This window comes from Molossus molossus, unplaced genomic scaffold (genome assembly GCF_014108415.1).
Source record: "Molossus molossus isolate mMolMol1 unplaced genomic scaffold, mMolMol1.p scaffold_m16_p_2, whole genome shotgun sequence".
NCBI classification, from domain to species: domain Eukaryota; kingdom Metazoa; phylum Chordata; class Mammalia; order Chiroptera; family Molossidae; genus Molossus; species Molossus molossus.
Window position 1 is genome coordinate 134,552,774 of NW_023425355.1, and position 15,661 is coordinate 134,568,434.

General features: G+C 37.2%; 1 protein-coding gene across 12 annotated transcripts in view; it reads left to right on the forward strand.

The window, feature by feature from the left end:
- RPS6KA3 (ribosomal protein S6 kinase A3) overlaps nucleotides 1–15,661 on the forward strand; it is a 114,798-nt gene that overhangs the window by 72,978 nt on the left and 26,159 nt on the right. For all 12 annotated transcript variants that reach the window (XM_036270414.1, XM_036270404.1, XM_036270411.1 and 9 more), the window contains 5 exons: nucleotides 3,518–3,555; nucleotides 3,738–3,880; nucleotides 4,068–4,138; nucleotides 15,290–15,378; nucleotides 15,570–15,634. In XM_036270414.1, the coding sequence (XP_036126307.1) occupies nucleotides 3,518–3,555; nucleotides 3,738–3,880; nucleotides 4,068–4,138; nucleotides 15,290–15,378; nucleotides 15,570–15,634 (406 nt within the window). The remainder of the gene's footprint in view (nucleotides 1–3,517; nucleotides 3,556–3,737; nucleotides 3,881–4,067; nucleotides 4,139–15,289; nucleotides 15,379–15,569; nucleotides 15,635–15,661) is intronic.

The following is a 15,661-nucleotide window of genomic DNA, read 5'->3' on the forward strand; positions in this document are numbered from 1 at the left end:
AAGAGAGAGAGAGGGAAACATGGATGTGATTCACACATTGACTAGTTGCCACCCATACAACCCCAACCAGGTCCAGGGACAAACTGCAACCTTGGTACGCGTGCCCTTAGCGCCCTTAGCAGGAACTGAACCTGGGTCTCTCTGGTCCGCGGGCTGACGCTCTAACCGCTCAGCAAAACCAGCCAGGGCTCTATCAAGAATTTTTAAAAGAACTTTATTGAAATATAATTCACATAACGTACAGTTCATCCACTTACAGTATACAGTTCAATGATTTTTATTATATTTGGAGTTATGCAACCATCATTTTTGTCAAGAATTTAGATATTACTTACATTAAAAATGTTACATGCAAAATTTGCATGATGTTTTACAACAGGAAACAGGAAATGCTGCGTTGGAATCCTTTTAAATGATCATTTAGAAATTGTTATACTTTTACATTTTATATTTGTTTTTTCGTATATTTTGTTTAGGGCTATTTCATATGATTCTATTTTTATATTCCCCAGATAATTTCTGAGTTTTTTAAAAATCATTTTCACAATTTCTAACTATCATGACATAAGGTATAATTCCTGGTAAGAGTAAATATATTCAAGCGAATAATCCTTAGAAGAAAAAGTTACTATAAACATAAGATTAAACATTCATAATAAAAATATGTTAGTGTTTTATATTATTTAATTGAATATACTTAATTTAGACCATTGTATAAACATTGGTCATAAAAATTTTTTAAATCTTTTATTGTTGAAAGTATTACAGATGTTCCCCCTTTTTTTCCCATTGACCCCTTTCTTCCTGCTCCCACCCCTGTCCTGCCTTCCCCACACTATTGTCTGTGTCCATTGGTTATGCATATATGCATATAAGTTCTTTGGTTTATCTCTTCCCACCCTTCCCTCTGAGGTTTGTCAGTCTGTTCCCTACTTCCATGTCTCTGGATTGATTTTGATCATCAGTTTATTTTGTTTATTATATTCCATAAACAAGTAAGATCATGTGGTCATAAAATTATACATAAAACATGGGCCCTGTCTCAAAGGTTGAATAAGATCAAATGTAGATAAGACTGCTTATAGTGAGATCATTCATATACATGTGTAGACAATGCTAATATATTGAAATAATATTCGTTAAATGATTCAAGTAAAGACCATCATATGGAACTTGCTAGAAATTTAAATATTTTTTATTTTTATTTTCTTCAATCGTCACCCGAGGATATACTTGTTAATTTTAGAGAGAGAGGAAGGGAAAGAGAGAGAGAGAAAAAGAAACATCAATGTGAGAGAGAAACATCGATCAACCACCTCCCGTATGCGCCCCAATTGGGGATCAAACCTACAACCTAGGTAGGTGCCCTGCCTGGGAATTGAACCCACAATCTTTCGATGCATGGGATGATGTTCTAACCAACTGAGCCACACCAGCCAGGGCAAAATTTAAATTTTTAGCCTAATTGTTTTATTTACTGTGAGGGATTTTTCCAGATACCTTTAAACTAGAACTCTGTTATTATAAATATAGCTAAAAAATAATTATTAATAGTTGAAAGGGAACTTTGCTTATTGAGAGTAATACAATTGACTTTTTCTTTAAAAGATAACCGATGGCCCTGGCCAGTTTTGCTCAGTGGTTAGAGTGTTGGCCTGTGGACCAGAGAGTCCTGGGTTTGGGTGCCCCGGTTGCAGTTTGTCCCCGGCCCCGGTTGGGGTAGTGTGGGTGGTAACAAGTCAATGTGTCTCTCTCGCATCGATGTTTCTCTCTCTCTCTTCCTCCCTCTCTCCTTCCCACTGTATCTGAAGATAAATGCAAAGAAATGTCCTTGGGTGAGGATTTTTTTAAAAAAGGTAACAGATGGACATGGTTACTTAAAAGAATGCTTTAGTCCTGGCCAGTTTGGCTCAGTGGTTAGAGTGTGGGCCTGCAGACCAGTCACAAGTTATTCCAGTTAAGGGCATGTACCTTGGTTGCGGTTCAGTCCCAGGCCCAAGTGGGGATTGTGCAGGAGGCAACCAATCAATGTGTCTCTCTCACATGGATGTTTCTCTCTCCTAAAAAAAAAAAAGAATGTTTTAGAAGGTTTAAGTAATACCCTTTTAGCCATGTTTTCTTTTTCCTCTCAATATCAAGAATGATTTGAGACTTTGTTTTGTTTTTATAACTGTCTTTTATGTATTTATTAAACAGAAGGGAGGATGATTTCCACCATACCTAATAATTCCCTTTATATCCTTTAAATGTATTGGTCTGCTTCATAATCAAGTATAATCCAGATTAGTATGTTTTTTATAACAAGTTCCGTGTTATGAAGAGAGTTGAAAAATATGTCCCTACTGAATTACCCTTAGTGGTAAACTTTGTTGTAATCATAGTTGAATTGATGACATAGGAAGATTGGTAGTATTTTTGACATAGTAACATTTCATTATAACAAAACTTGACTTGCACATTTTTTTAGTTATAATTAAAAGTAAGGAAATGTCTATATTATGGAATAGCTTTGAATCTGGGTGAAACTATTACTTGACCTTTCAAGTTAGTATACTAAAATACCTATCCAGAAATACATTTGGCGTACAGCTTAGTACTTAGCCCTTTTATACCTCCTTAATTAATGACATCACTCTTCACTCAGGTATCTTTTAAAGCCAGAAACTTGAGGTCTTCTCCATTTGTTCTTCTTTATCCCTCATAATCTAGGAGCTCACTAAATACCCCTTATTTTTCCCTCTAAATTGTTTTCTAAAATTATAAGTCTGATCATTTCTACCCTCCACCCATGTAAACCTTTTATGGTCTTCAGTGCCCTTGAAAAGAAGCCCAAACTATTTAGAATGCCATATCGGCCCTTTATAGACTGGCCCATTCATTCAACATGCATTTCTTATTTATGTGTGCTCCGCCAGGCACTGAGTTATAAGGTGAATAAGGTCAAACCCTCTAGGAGCTCACAGATTACTGAGAGATAACATTGGAGAATGTATATAATGAAAGGATTGGTCAATGAAAACCAAGGAGTGTGAGGGAGATCTGTTAAGGAGAAGAGGATTATTTTGGTTGTGTCATGTAAAAAGCTAGGAAAGAATGACTGAGTCAAATGCCTTAAAAATGACCAAGAGAATGACAACTCTTAACACATTCAACTTAATATGTGGACCCTCTGTCTATTGTGCAAATACTAGGGAATTTAGTTGGGTCACCTTTGCAGAAAGACATTAGGAAGAGCAACTTAGAAGAGCATATAGGTTTTGGTTCTTTTTCTATTAGTTTTCTGGTGCTCCTGGCTCATTAATACAAGTTTATAAGCCTTTACCTTTAGGATTTGTTATATATGTGTGTCCAAAAAATAACTTTTTTCTTCTTTACCTTTGCCTTCTTATTTATGATCTAAAGCAATATTTTAGAATGAGTGTGGTGATCTGCTGCTTAACAAAGTAATTTGGTTTTAGCATCTGTAAATCTCTAGTGGTTTGAAAAGATTTTCTGACTGTCTTTTTTTTTTTTTCAGCATACTTCTTGATGAAGAAGGTCACATCAAATTAACAGGTAAAATTCCTCATTTTATTAAAATATTTTCTTCTACTCTCTCTATAAATTTCCTTTAAGATCAATCATGGGATTGGATTAGAAATTTTTAATAATCAATTTAGATATTGGAACTCAAAGTTTAAACTTTGCATGTGCAAAATATTATAGGATATTTATGAATTTTGTATTTATTTTGTCAGATTTTGGCCTAAGTAAAGAGTCTATTGACCATGAAAAGAAGGCATATTCTTTTTGTGGAACTGTGGAATATATGGCTCCAGAAGTAGTTAATCGTCGAGGTCATACTCAGAGCGCGGACTGGTGGTCTTTTGGTGTGTTAATGGTAAGGTTTGGGGTGCCTTTTTTTTTTAGAAGTTTAGTAATGTAGAGAGTAGAAATATAACTCACATGGTTTATTATGTAGCAATTTTAGAAGATATGGTTGTAATTAAAATGATGCTCTCTTATATTCCGGCCTTAATATTTTATACTTGTTGACTGATACCTCTGATTATTTTGCCTTTTTGTAGTTTGAGATGCTCACTGGTACACTACCGTTCCAAGGAAAAGATCGAAAAGAAACAATGACTATGATCCTTAAGTAAGTACTCCCTACTATGTTTTGATGAGATTTAATAGTAAATGTTTTAAGCTAAAAATAAGATTTTAGAGTGTTGGCTATAGTATAAAAAATAACTAAGAAATTTATCAACATTATGACATTAGTTATTATGTGACTTAAATACAAATAAACTCCATAGATTTAGAGTACTCATATTATGTTCGTGTTAATGGTAAAGTATTGAAAGCTTTACCTTTGAGATTTGGAATATGACAAGGATGCCCATTATTTCCCTTCTGTTCACATTGTCCTGGAACTACTAGCAAGTACAGTTAAGGCAAGTAAAAGAAGTAAGGTTTAAGGTTTAATGAAGAAATAGAATTATTATTATTTAGATAACATGATTGTGTCCATAGAAAAATCCAAATCTTCATATAAAGTCTTGGAATTAATAAGAGTTTAGCAAATTTGCTGGATTAAAGGTCACTAAAATTTGTTTCATATTTGTATACAAGTAACTGAAATGCTGTTTATAATAGTATAAAAGTATCAAATACCTAGGGATAAATCTAGCAGAAGTTATGTAAGAACTCTACAGAGCCCTGGCCGGTTTGGCTCAGCGGTTAGAGCGTCGGCCCGTGGTCCTGAGAGACCCGGGTTCGGTTCCCGCTAAGGGCGCGTACCTCGGTTGCAGTTTGTCCCCGGCCCTGGTCGGTTGTGCGGGTGGCAGCCACTCGATGTGTCCCTTTCACATCGATGTTTCTCTCTGTTCCTCTCTCTCCCTCCCACTCTACCTGAACAAAAAATGGAAAAATTTCCTCGGGTGAGGATGAAAAAAAAAAAAAAAGAACTCTACAGAAAACTAGAAAATTTTATACCTTGAAAGTATCATCCTAAGTGAAACAAGCCAAACAGAGAAAGACAAGGTTTCATATGATCTCACTTATTTGTGGCATATAATGAACATAACAGTCTGAGAAATGGGGTAGTCCCAGAGACACGGAAGTGGGGTACAGACTGACAATCCCCTAAAGAGGGGGGTGGTGGGGGAGAGATAAACCACAGAACTTATATGCATGTGTGCATGAACAGTGGACATGGACAACAAACTGGGGACAGGGCGGGGAGGGAGAGAGAGGGGGGAATCAGTGGGGGAAAAAGGAGAAACATCTGTAACAAAAATTAATTAATAAAAAAAAAGAGAAATACCTTGGGTTTGAGGCACACTGCAGCTATCATATAAATGTTAAGTAGAAATAATATTTCCTGTATCCTTAATAGGATTGGGCAAATCCAGATGTATATTGTACTTTTCACATATTTCAAAATATTTTCAAATGTTTTTGTTTGGGTTCAATAAAAACCTCAAGTACGTTTTGCAAAAAAAAAAAAAAAAATTTAAAAGACCAAAATAATATGAAAGGTTGTACTATATTTATATTACAGACCCAGGGTTATAAAAATGTGGATTCTATAGATCAATGTTAACCAAAGAAATATAATGTGAGCCACATACATAATTATAAATTTTCTAGTAGCAATATTACTAAAGAAGAAAATTAAGATTGTTTTTACATAGCTATGCACTGTATAACAATGTTTCAGTCAATGACAGACCTCATATATGATGGTGGTCCCTTAAGATTATAATGGACCTGAAAATTCCCGTCACCTAGTGACATCATAGCCATTGTATTGTAGTGCCACATTACTCAGGTGTTTATGGTCATGCTAATGCACTACCTGCCGTTCATATAAAAGTATAGCACATATAATTATGTGTACTATATATTTACCATTGTATTATAATTGCCTATAGTATTCAATAGAGTAGCATGCTGTACAGGTTTGTAGCCTTGGAACAATAGGCTATTCCACAGATCGTAAGTGTGTAGTAAGCTATACATACATCTAGGTTTGTGTAAGTGCACTCTATGGTGTTCGCACAGTGATGGAATTGCCTAATGACACATTTTTCAAAACACTTACTGTCTTTAAACCACTCAAGACTGTAATATATTTTATTTGACCCAGTATATCCAAGACATTATCATTTCAACATGTAAGCAACATTAAAAATGACTAATGATGCCCTGGCCAGTTTGGCTCAGCGTTAGAGTGTCGGCCAGCAGACCAATGAGTCACGGGTTCGATTCCAGTCAAGGGCACAAACCTCAATTGCAGTTTGTCCCCGGCCCTGGTCGAGGTCGTGTGGGAGGCAACCATCTCTCTCATGTTGATGTTTTTCTCTCTCTCCCTTTCTCTCCCTCCCACTCTATCTGAACATAAATAGAAAAATATCCTCGGGTGAGGATTAAAAAAAATCACTAATGAGATATCTATTTTTTCTCATACTTATTTGAAAATCAATGTGCATTTTACATTTACAATATGGGCTAGCCACATTTCAAGTGCTCAGTGGTTGCATGTGGCTAGTTCCTACCATATTGGACAGCATAACTATAGTTTAAATGCAAATCAGATGTATATACTAACAAATTTTTTGTGTGGATCTTGATTCTAATATGATAATACAAAGCACCAAAAATAGCTAAAACACTCTGAAGAAGATTAAGATAGGGAGACTTGCTTTATTTACCAAGTGTCAAGTTTTACTATAACTGTAATTAGGAAATATGGCATTGAAACAAATATAGAAAATAGACTTATGAAGTACAATAGAGAACCCAGTAACAAACCTAAACATATATGGACACTTGATTTACAACCATTGGAAATTGCAGATCCAGAGAGAAAGAACAGCTTTTTAAAATAAATCCTACTGGCCCAACTAGTGTGGCTCAGTGGATTGAGTGTCATTCCATGGACTGAGAGGTCCCGGTTCAATTCCCAGTCAGGGCACATGCCCGGGTTTCAGGCTTGATCCCCAATAGGGGACGTGCAGGAGGCAGCCGATCAATGTTTCTCTTTCACATCAATGTTTCCATCCCATCCTTTCTCTCTAAAAAAAACAATAAAAACATATTTAACAAAATAAAATAAATCATGCTGGAAAAATTGGTATTCATGTAGAAAAAGATAAAACAACCTGTCTCACACCATACACAAAAATCATTTCCAAGTATATTACATGAATAGAGATGTGTGTGTGTGTACACACACACTCACATACGTGTTTATGTAAAACGTCAAAAAAGATTCTAGCCCAGGCCGGTTTGGCTCAGCGGTTGGAGTGTCAGCCTGCGGACCAGAGCGTTCTGGGTTCGGTTCCAGTTAGGGGCACGTACCAAAAAAAAAAAGAGGATGGGAGAATATCTTCATGACCTTGGGGGTAGGAAAAGTAGTCTTTAGACACAAAAAGTACTAGCTATAAAGGAAAAGATTGATATGTTATTACTACATTAAAATTAATTAATAACTTTTTCTCATTAAAAGAGTCCATTAAGGCCCTGGCTGGTTTGGCTCAGCGGTTGGAGCGTCGGCCCGTAGACCAGAGAGTCCCAGGTTCAGTTCCCGCTAGGGGCATGTACCAAAAAAAAAAAAAAAAAGATTTCATTAAGAAAGAGTAGAAGAAAACTGTGACACATATGATCCACAAAGGGCTTATATCCAGAATATAGAAAGAGCTCCAATCAATCAATAAGGAAAAGACAGCCTAATAGAAACATGGGTAGGAGACTTAGGGACTTCAGTGGCTAATAAACTTATAAAAAGATGCTCACCCTCATTAATCGGAAAATGCAAGTTAAAACCACAACAGACTACAGCTGCATACCGACCAGAATGAGTAACAGTAACGCTGATAATACAAAGTGCTTACAGGGTATGGAGCAGTGGCAACTTTTGTACATAGCTGGAAGGAATATAAATACTTAAATAACCACTTTGGAAAGCAGTTTTTGGCACTATCTTCTAAAGTCAAATATATATACATACACCCTCATCCAATAATCCCACTTTTAGGCATGAACCCAACTTACATGCATCAAGGTACTTGCACTTCAAAAAATAAGCCCAAAGATGTTCACAGTGGTATTATTTGTTATAGTCAAAAAGTGGAAAACTGGGTTGATCATTAGCCATATAATGGATTAATAAATTATGGTATGCTCATACAGTGGAATACAAGTGGGGTTGACAAACACTACCTGTAAATATTTTAGGCTTTTCAAAAAAAATATTTTAGGCTTTTCAAACCACACACACACTCTCTGTCACATATTCTTACTGTTTATATTTAGTTTCTGATACTTCAAAAATGTAAAAACCATCCTTAGCTTTAAAGCCATATAAAAACAGGCTGAGACCTTTAGCCCGTGGGTGTAGTGTGCCATATAGCAAAGAAAATGAACAAACCACAGTTATATGCAACAACTTGGGTAAATGTCATAAGAATGTTGAGCAAAGACAGTTCAGACACAAAAGAATGATGCTATTTGATTCTATTTATAAAAGTTTTAAAACAAACTAAAGCCTAGTCTTTAGGGTCCATATTTAGATCACAAAAGCCTTGGGCAAAATAAGGGAAGTGGTTACATTGGATGAGGCGTTCTGGCAATGTTATAGTTCTTAGTCAGATGACTGTTCACTTTGTGGTAAATCATTGAGCTGTGTATTTTGAAGAAAAACGACAACTTTTTTTTTTTACCTGCCTTGTCTTCCAAATTTTTGCACCATCTTCCTGCATCCTTTCAACACAAAGCCTCTTTAAAGAGTAGTCTTTCTGTTACCATTTTTGGGCTGCTTTTATTTAATTTTCTTTTTCTTTTTCAATTTTTATTAATTTATTTTTGCTACAGATGTTTCTCCTTCCCTCCCCCCAAGCACCCTCCTCCCCATCCCACTCCCTGACCCCCCAGCATTGTTGTCTATGTCCATTGGTTAAACTTATTTGCATATAAGTTCGTTGGTTCATCTCATCCATCCTCCTCCCCACCCCCCTACTCTGAGGTTTGTCAATCTGAACCGTACTCCTTTCTATGTCTCTGGGTCCATTTCATTCATCAGCCCACCTTGTTTGTTATATTCCACAAATAAGTGAGACCACATGGTATTTGTCTTTCTCTGATTGGCTTAATTCACTTAGCATAATACTCTCGAGGTCCCTCCATGTGGCCTCAAAGGATAAGAGATCTTTCTTACAGCTGCGTAGTACTCCATTGTGTATATGTACCACAGCTCTTTTATCCACTCATCTATTGATGGACACTTGGGTTGTTTCCATATCTTAGCTATTGTAAATAGTGCTGCTATGAACATGGGGGTACATATATTCTTTCTGATTGGTGTTCAGGCTTCTTAGGATGTATTCCTAGAAGTGGGATCACTGCGTCAAATGGCAGATCAATTTTTCATTTTTTGAGGAAACACCATAGTGTTTTCCACAGTGGCTGCACCAGTCTGCATTCCCACCAGCAGTGTACTAGAGTCCCCTTTTCTCCACACCCTCGCCAACACTTGTTGTTTGATGATTTGTTGATGGCAGCCATTCTGGCAGGTGTGAGGTGATACATTTTTGGGCTGCTTTTATTTCATAGTCAGTTTTTTGTTGTTGTTTTTTTTAATCCTCACCCGAGGACATTCCTCCTTTTTTTGTTCAGGTAGAGTGGGAGGGAGAGAGAGGAACAGAGAGAGAGAGAGAGAGAGAGAGAGAGAGAGAAACATCGATGTGAAAGGGACACATCGAGTGGCTGCCACCCGCACGATTGACCAGAGCCGGGGACAAACTGCAACCGAGGTACGCGCCCTTAGCGGGAACCGAACCCGGGTCTCTCAGGACCGCAGGCCGACGCTTTAACCATTGAGCCAATCTGGCCAGGGCTCATAGTCAGTTTGTCATTCCTTTCCACCACTCTATTGAAACTTCTCTCACTATTGTCATCAGTGATCTGGTTGCTTAAACCAGTGGCAGATTATTAGAAAGCTGACTCTCTACCATTTGTTCACATAATTCATTCAACAGATGATTTGAGGTCTTGCTATAGGTAGTTAGGATGCAGTGTGAACAAGACTGACAAGATCTATGGTCTCCCAAAGCTTGCATTCTACTGGGGGAGACAAGAATTGATATTTAAACAAATAAATATAATAATTTTTGATAGTAATAGGCGCAATGGGGATAATAAACCAGGATACTCTTGAAGGGTGAGGGCAGGGACAGGAGCCATTTTATTTATTTATTTATTTACTTACTTACTTACTTATTTACTTACTTACTTACTTACTTATTGGGGGTACCTGTCCCTAGCCGCTAGGGCATAGCGGGAACCGAATCCGGGACTCTGTGGTCTGCAGGTTGAGGCTCCAACCACTGAGCCAAACTGGCCAGGGCCAGGGGCCATTTTAGATGGGACAGTTAAGGAAGGTCTCTTTGAGAAGCATTTGACACTATTGGCGAATCCCTTCCCCCTTAGTTTTTCCTGCTCCCATGGGCTTCTCCTATCTCTAACCATTCCTCTTTTGGTCTCTTGTCTGACTATTCCTTCTCTGCCTGCTTTTCTCTTTTTATGAAAATTTTTAAACATATATTTGCAAAAATAGAATAATACAGCGAACACACATATACCAGTCACCCATATTCAACAGTCATCAAGATTTTGCCACATTTGCTTCATTTATTCCTTTTTTTCTAATTTACTGAAATATATTAAGCATTCCAAACCTTTCATTTCTCACCTGCTTCAGTTTGCATCACTAAAAAGTATGGATATTTTCTTACATAATCACATCTAACAAAAGTAGTAATGATGCTTAAGTATCATCCAATACCAGTCTTTAACCCAATTTTTCAAATATTCTCCAAAACAGTGCTTTTATAGTCCCAAATTAAGTCGGCTTGTCTCATTTCATTGTATTTCGTAAATTTCTTGTTCATCTAGAACAGTCTACGCCTGTTTTTCCCCTGCCATTTACTTATAGAAACCAAGTCAGTCAGTTTAGAATTACTTCCTGAATTTCTCTTGTGAAAAGAGGAGACCACCTCCCAGTATCTGAAAAAAAGCATAAAGCTGAGTCTACTGCTTATTGTAGTAAGGGACAGTATTGCTGGTCTAGTAGTCTCTCCAAGCAGAGTAGACCTCTGTTCTTATATAGAGTTTTAGGGAAGGGTGGAGTTCAAGAAGTGGCAGCTTTTCAGGATCATAAGTGGGTTGACATCATCTGTAAGAGTGTGGTTACTTGGGTGGGACTGTTGTTGATCAGTTGTCATTCAGGTGTGGTTAGTGGAGGTAGCCCATTCTTGTTTGGCTAATTTTCACAGAGAGTATGTAGTTACTGGTTGGTTGGTTTGTAAAAAGGACAACTATGTACACCTAGGCAGGTTGTCTTTGATCAATCGAATGGATGTGAAACCAGTTCTGGTAGCTCTGTTGTTATTATGGTTACATAACAATTAGTCTTTTTCAAGGAGTGGAAATTTTTTTTCTCTCTTTGTGATATCATTTAACTTGTTCCTTTATCTTGTTTTTGGTTAAACTTCTTTGGCAAGATTGCATCACATCAAAAGGCTTACAACACCTGGTTGTTCCACTTTAAGTGATAAATTCCCGTGGTTACAACTGATTCCTCCATTTTAAAGTTCCCTGTGAGGCTTTCATCTGTTGGTTTCACCTATTGATAATCATTGCTTGAAATAATTATTATACTAGGGATTCAAAAATGGTGGTTTTCTATTATTATTATTCCTTTATTTATTACCTGGTTATTTTTCAAAATAATGAACTTTCTCTCATCGACTAGGGCTATTTAGCTACCTTTATTTTTTTATTTTTTATCCTCATCCAAGGGCATTTTTCCATTTTTTGTTCAGACAGAGCGGGAGGAAGAGAGAGAAACATCGATGTGAAAGGGACACATCGAGTGGCTGCCCCTGCACGACCCAACCAGGGCCGGGGACAAACTACAACCGAGATACGTGCCCTTAGTGGGAACCGAACCCCGGTCTCTCTGGACCACAGGCCGACACTCTAACTGCTGATCCAAACTGGCCAGGGCTTAGCTACCTTTAAATAAGGCACAAACAAGAAAGGAAGAATAAATGTTTGATTCTTTTCTTAGTTATTTCCAGTTGTCAGAGCCCTAGTTACTTAGAGTGGTGGTAGTGTCCAGTGAATTGGGTTTTTAAGTTAGCTTTGATTTTTTTTTTTTTTTTACTATAATGAACTTGTGGGGTTAATTGATTGATTGATTTTTTATCCTCACCTGAGGACATTTTTGCTTTTATCTTCAAATAGAGCAGGAGGGAGAGAGAGAGGGAGAGAGAGAGAGAGAGAGAAACATCAATGTGAGAGAGATACATTGACTGGTTGCCACACGACCCCAACCAGGGCCAGGGGCAAACTGCAACCGAGGTATTTGCCCTTAGTGGAAACTGAACCCGGGTCTCTCTGGTCCACGGGCCGACACTCTAATGGCTGAGCCAAACTGGCCAGGGCAAACTTGTGGGATTTAATAATCAGTGTGATTCGGCCAGTTGCATTTGTTATTTTAAATGCCTAAATTGTCCTTATTCTGATCACCTTTTATTTTTTTAATGTTTTTATTGATTTTTTTGGAGAGAGAAATAGAAACATCCATGTGAGACGCAAACATCGATTGGCTGCCTCCTGTACGCCCCCTCCCCCCACTGGGGATTGAGCCCACAACCTGGGCATGTGCCCTGATCCGGAATTGAACTGGGACACTCAGTCCCCTGAGCCACACTGGCCAGGCATATTCTGATCACGTTTTAAATCTTATTACCCAGGGTTCCATCTCTGATACACTTTTTTACCCCTCTGTACTAACTTTCCTGGCTAACCTCAGTCTTTCCTATAACTACTCTAACCATTTTAATTACTCCCAAATTACTCTTTCTTACCTTAACTTACCAGACACCAAACCTATGTTTCATTTACTCACCTGGCTAGTTCTCTCAAAACATATGACATGCACGACTTGACATTTTTATCTCTATTTGCTGTACTTTTCCTCTTCTGTTCCCAATTAGTAGCATTTCCATGCAGCCAGAAACCTGGAAATTACTTTTTATTCCTCTCTCTTGCATATGCAAGTATTCACCAAATTCGTTCTCAGAAATATTTTAGTTTCCCAGCCTTTTCTCTGCATTGAACTGCTTACAGGTCATCAGACTCTGGTGATCTCCTACCCACACTATTGGGCCAAGCTCCTAAGTAGAATGCCTATTATCTACCAATGCTTCCCATCCCAGATCGTTTTATACTACTCTTGGAGTTACCTTCTTAAAAATAAATCTTGTTGTGTTAGTCTACTGTTTAAAGACCTCTGCTGTATCCCGGTTACCCTATATGGAAGTGTTTCCCCAGATTTGTTCAACAGAACCTAATATTCTACAAGATGTTAATAGTATTCTCTGAGAAAGAGGTGTTGGAAACAAATGTTTAGAAAAATACTGATTTTTTTTTAACTCTAGATGTCTCAGCCTTTTATATGCCATGTGTTTAATTCTGTGTCTTCAGCAGGGGGGAATAATAGATAGCATTCCACAAACTTATTGGATCATGAAAATTTGTTGTTGTTAACTATCTAGAGAGAGTAATGTTATTCAGTAAAATGTTGGGGAAACACTGATCAAATGAATAAATTCTCAACCATTAAATTGCAATGAAAGCCTTTCACAATCTCCTGTGCTAAATTAGATATCCCCTACTGTTCCCTTAGCATTCTTTCCATATGTCCTTCTGAATTTGTCTCTTAATGTACCAGGATTATCTGTATCCATCTTCCCCACTGACCATCGGGGGCTGTCTTTATCTCTGTATCCTCAGCACTAAGCAGTGTGTAACACATAGTAGCTCAATAACAACATACTGAATAATAAATGGATCTATTCCTGAAATAGAAATTTCTCTGCTAGGCATTTTCCCCAGCTCTGTTATTATTTTCATGCTTATAGGATCATTGGTTTCCATAATTTGTAGCTTGGAGAAAAGAATAAAATTATATATTAGAGTTGAAACAGACCTTCAAACTTATCCAGGCCAATGGTTTTCAGACTGTGTGCCACAAACTCGTAGATATTACACTAATCCCTTTCCCACCAGCTCCTCTTCCCTGCAAGGCTATTAAAGGGAATGGGAGAAAAAACGAAACATATGAACCACATGTTCTTTTAGCAGTTTTAAATGTTAGATTTCTTAAATTCCTTTTAAAAAGGGGTTCCAAAGCTACAGTTTGAGAACCATTGATCTAATGTCCCATTTCCTTGCTTATGAAGAGTGGTAACAAGCCCAAGGGGACTGGCTTTCCCAAAGTCACAAAGTTCTTAGCAAAAGAGCCAGAACTAAGACTGGATTATCTTACTCTCACAGTAGTGCTTTTTGTAAAATTCTGAAAAATGAAAAAGTTTATTAGGACATTATGGACTAAAATTATTGTGTGTTCACACCAAAACCTATACACAAATGTTCTTAGCAGCTTTATTTATAGTAGCCCAAAATTGGACACAATCCAATTATCCTTTTACAGGTAAGTGGATAAAATGTGGTACGTCAATGCCATGGAATACCACTACGTAGCAATAAAAAGGAATGAACTATCAATATACACAATAACTTGGCTAAATCTTAAAGGAATTCATGCTGAGTTAAAAAAAGGTTACCTACTGTATGATTCCATTTACATAACATTCTTAAAATGACAAAATAATAGAAATGGAGAATAGCTTAGTGGTTGCCAGTAGTTAGGAATTGGGGAGGTACGAATATGGGTGTGTTTTTTGCTTTTGTTTTTTTTTTTGATACATGCCCCTAGCAGGAACCAAACCCGGGACTCGCTGGTCCACAGGCCAGTGCTTCAACTGCTGAGCCAAACTGGCCAGGGCTGGGTGTGGTTTTAAAGGGAGATCGTTGAGGGATCCTGGTGGTGATGAACCGTTTAGTATCTTTACTGTGGCGTTGGGTACAGGAACCTACACATGTGATAGAACTAAACACACACATATATACCTACACACAATATGCAAGTAAAACTGGAGACATCTGAATGAGATCAGTGGATTGTATCATTGTCAATATCCTGGTTGTAAGAGTGTATTATGGTTTTGTATCATGTCACCTTCGGGGAAAACTGGGTAAAGGGTACACAGGATCTCTATTTTTTCTTACAACTGAGTATAAATGCATGATTATCTTAAAATAAAATGTTTAATTTAAAAATAAAATACAAATACCTCCAAAAACTAAAATGTTATTATGTGGATTGATTATTTAGAGCTAAACTTGGAATGCCACAGTTTTTGAGTCCTGAAGCCCAGAGTCTTTTACGAATGCTTTTCAAACGAAATCCTGCAAACAGATTAGGTAAAATTTTTATTTTGTTTCTTTGTGTTTGTTGGGATTTTTTTTGGGGGGGGGTTGATATTTGTTTTGAATATTTATTGTGGGATTATGAACTATTAGGACAAATATTAAAAGTGAAGACTAAATAAACAATATATACTCCTCTTTGAAATAAAGTTACCATTTAATCAAAACTGGTTAATTTTTGATAGGTGCAGGACCAGATGGAGTTGAAGAAATTAAAAGACATTTATTTTTCTCAACAATAGATTGGAATGTAAGTATAGAATGAAAACGTTCTTGA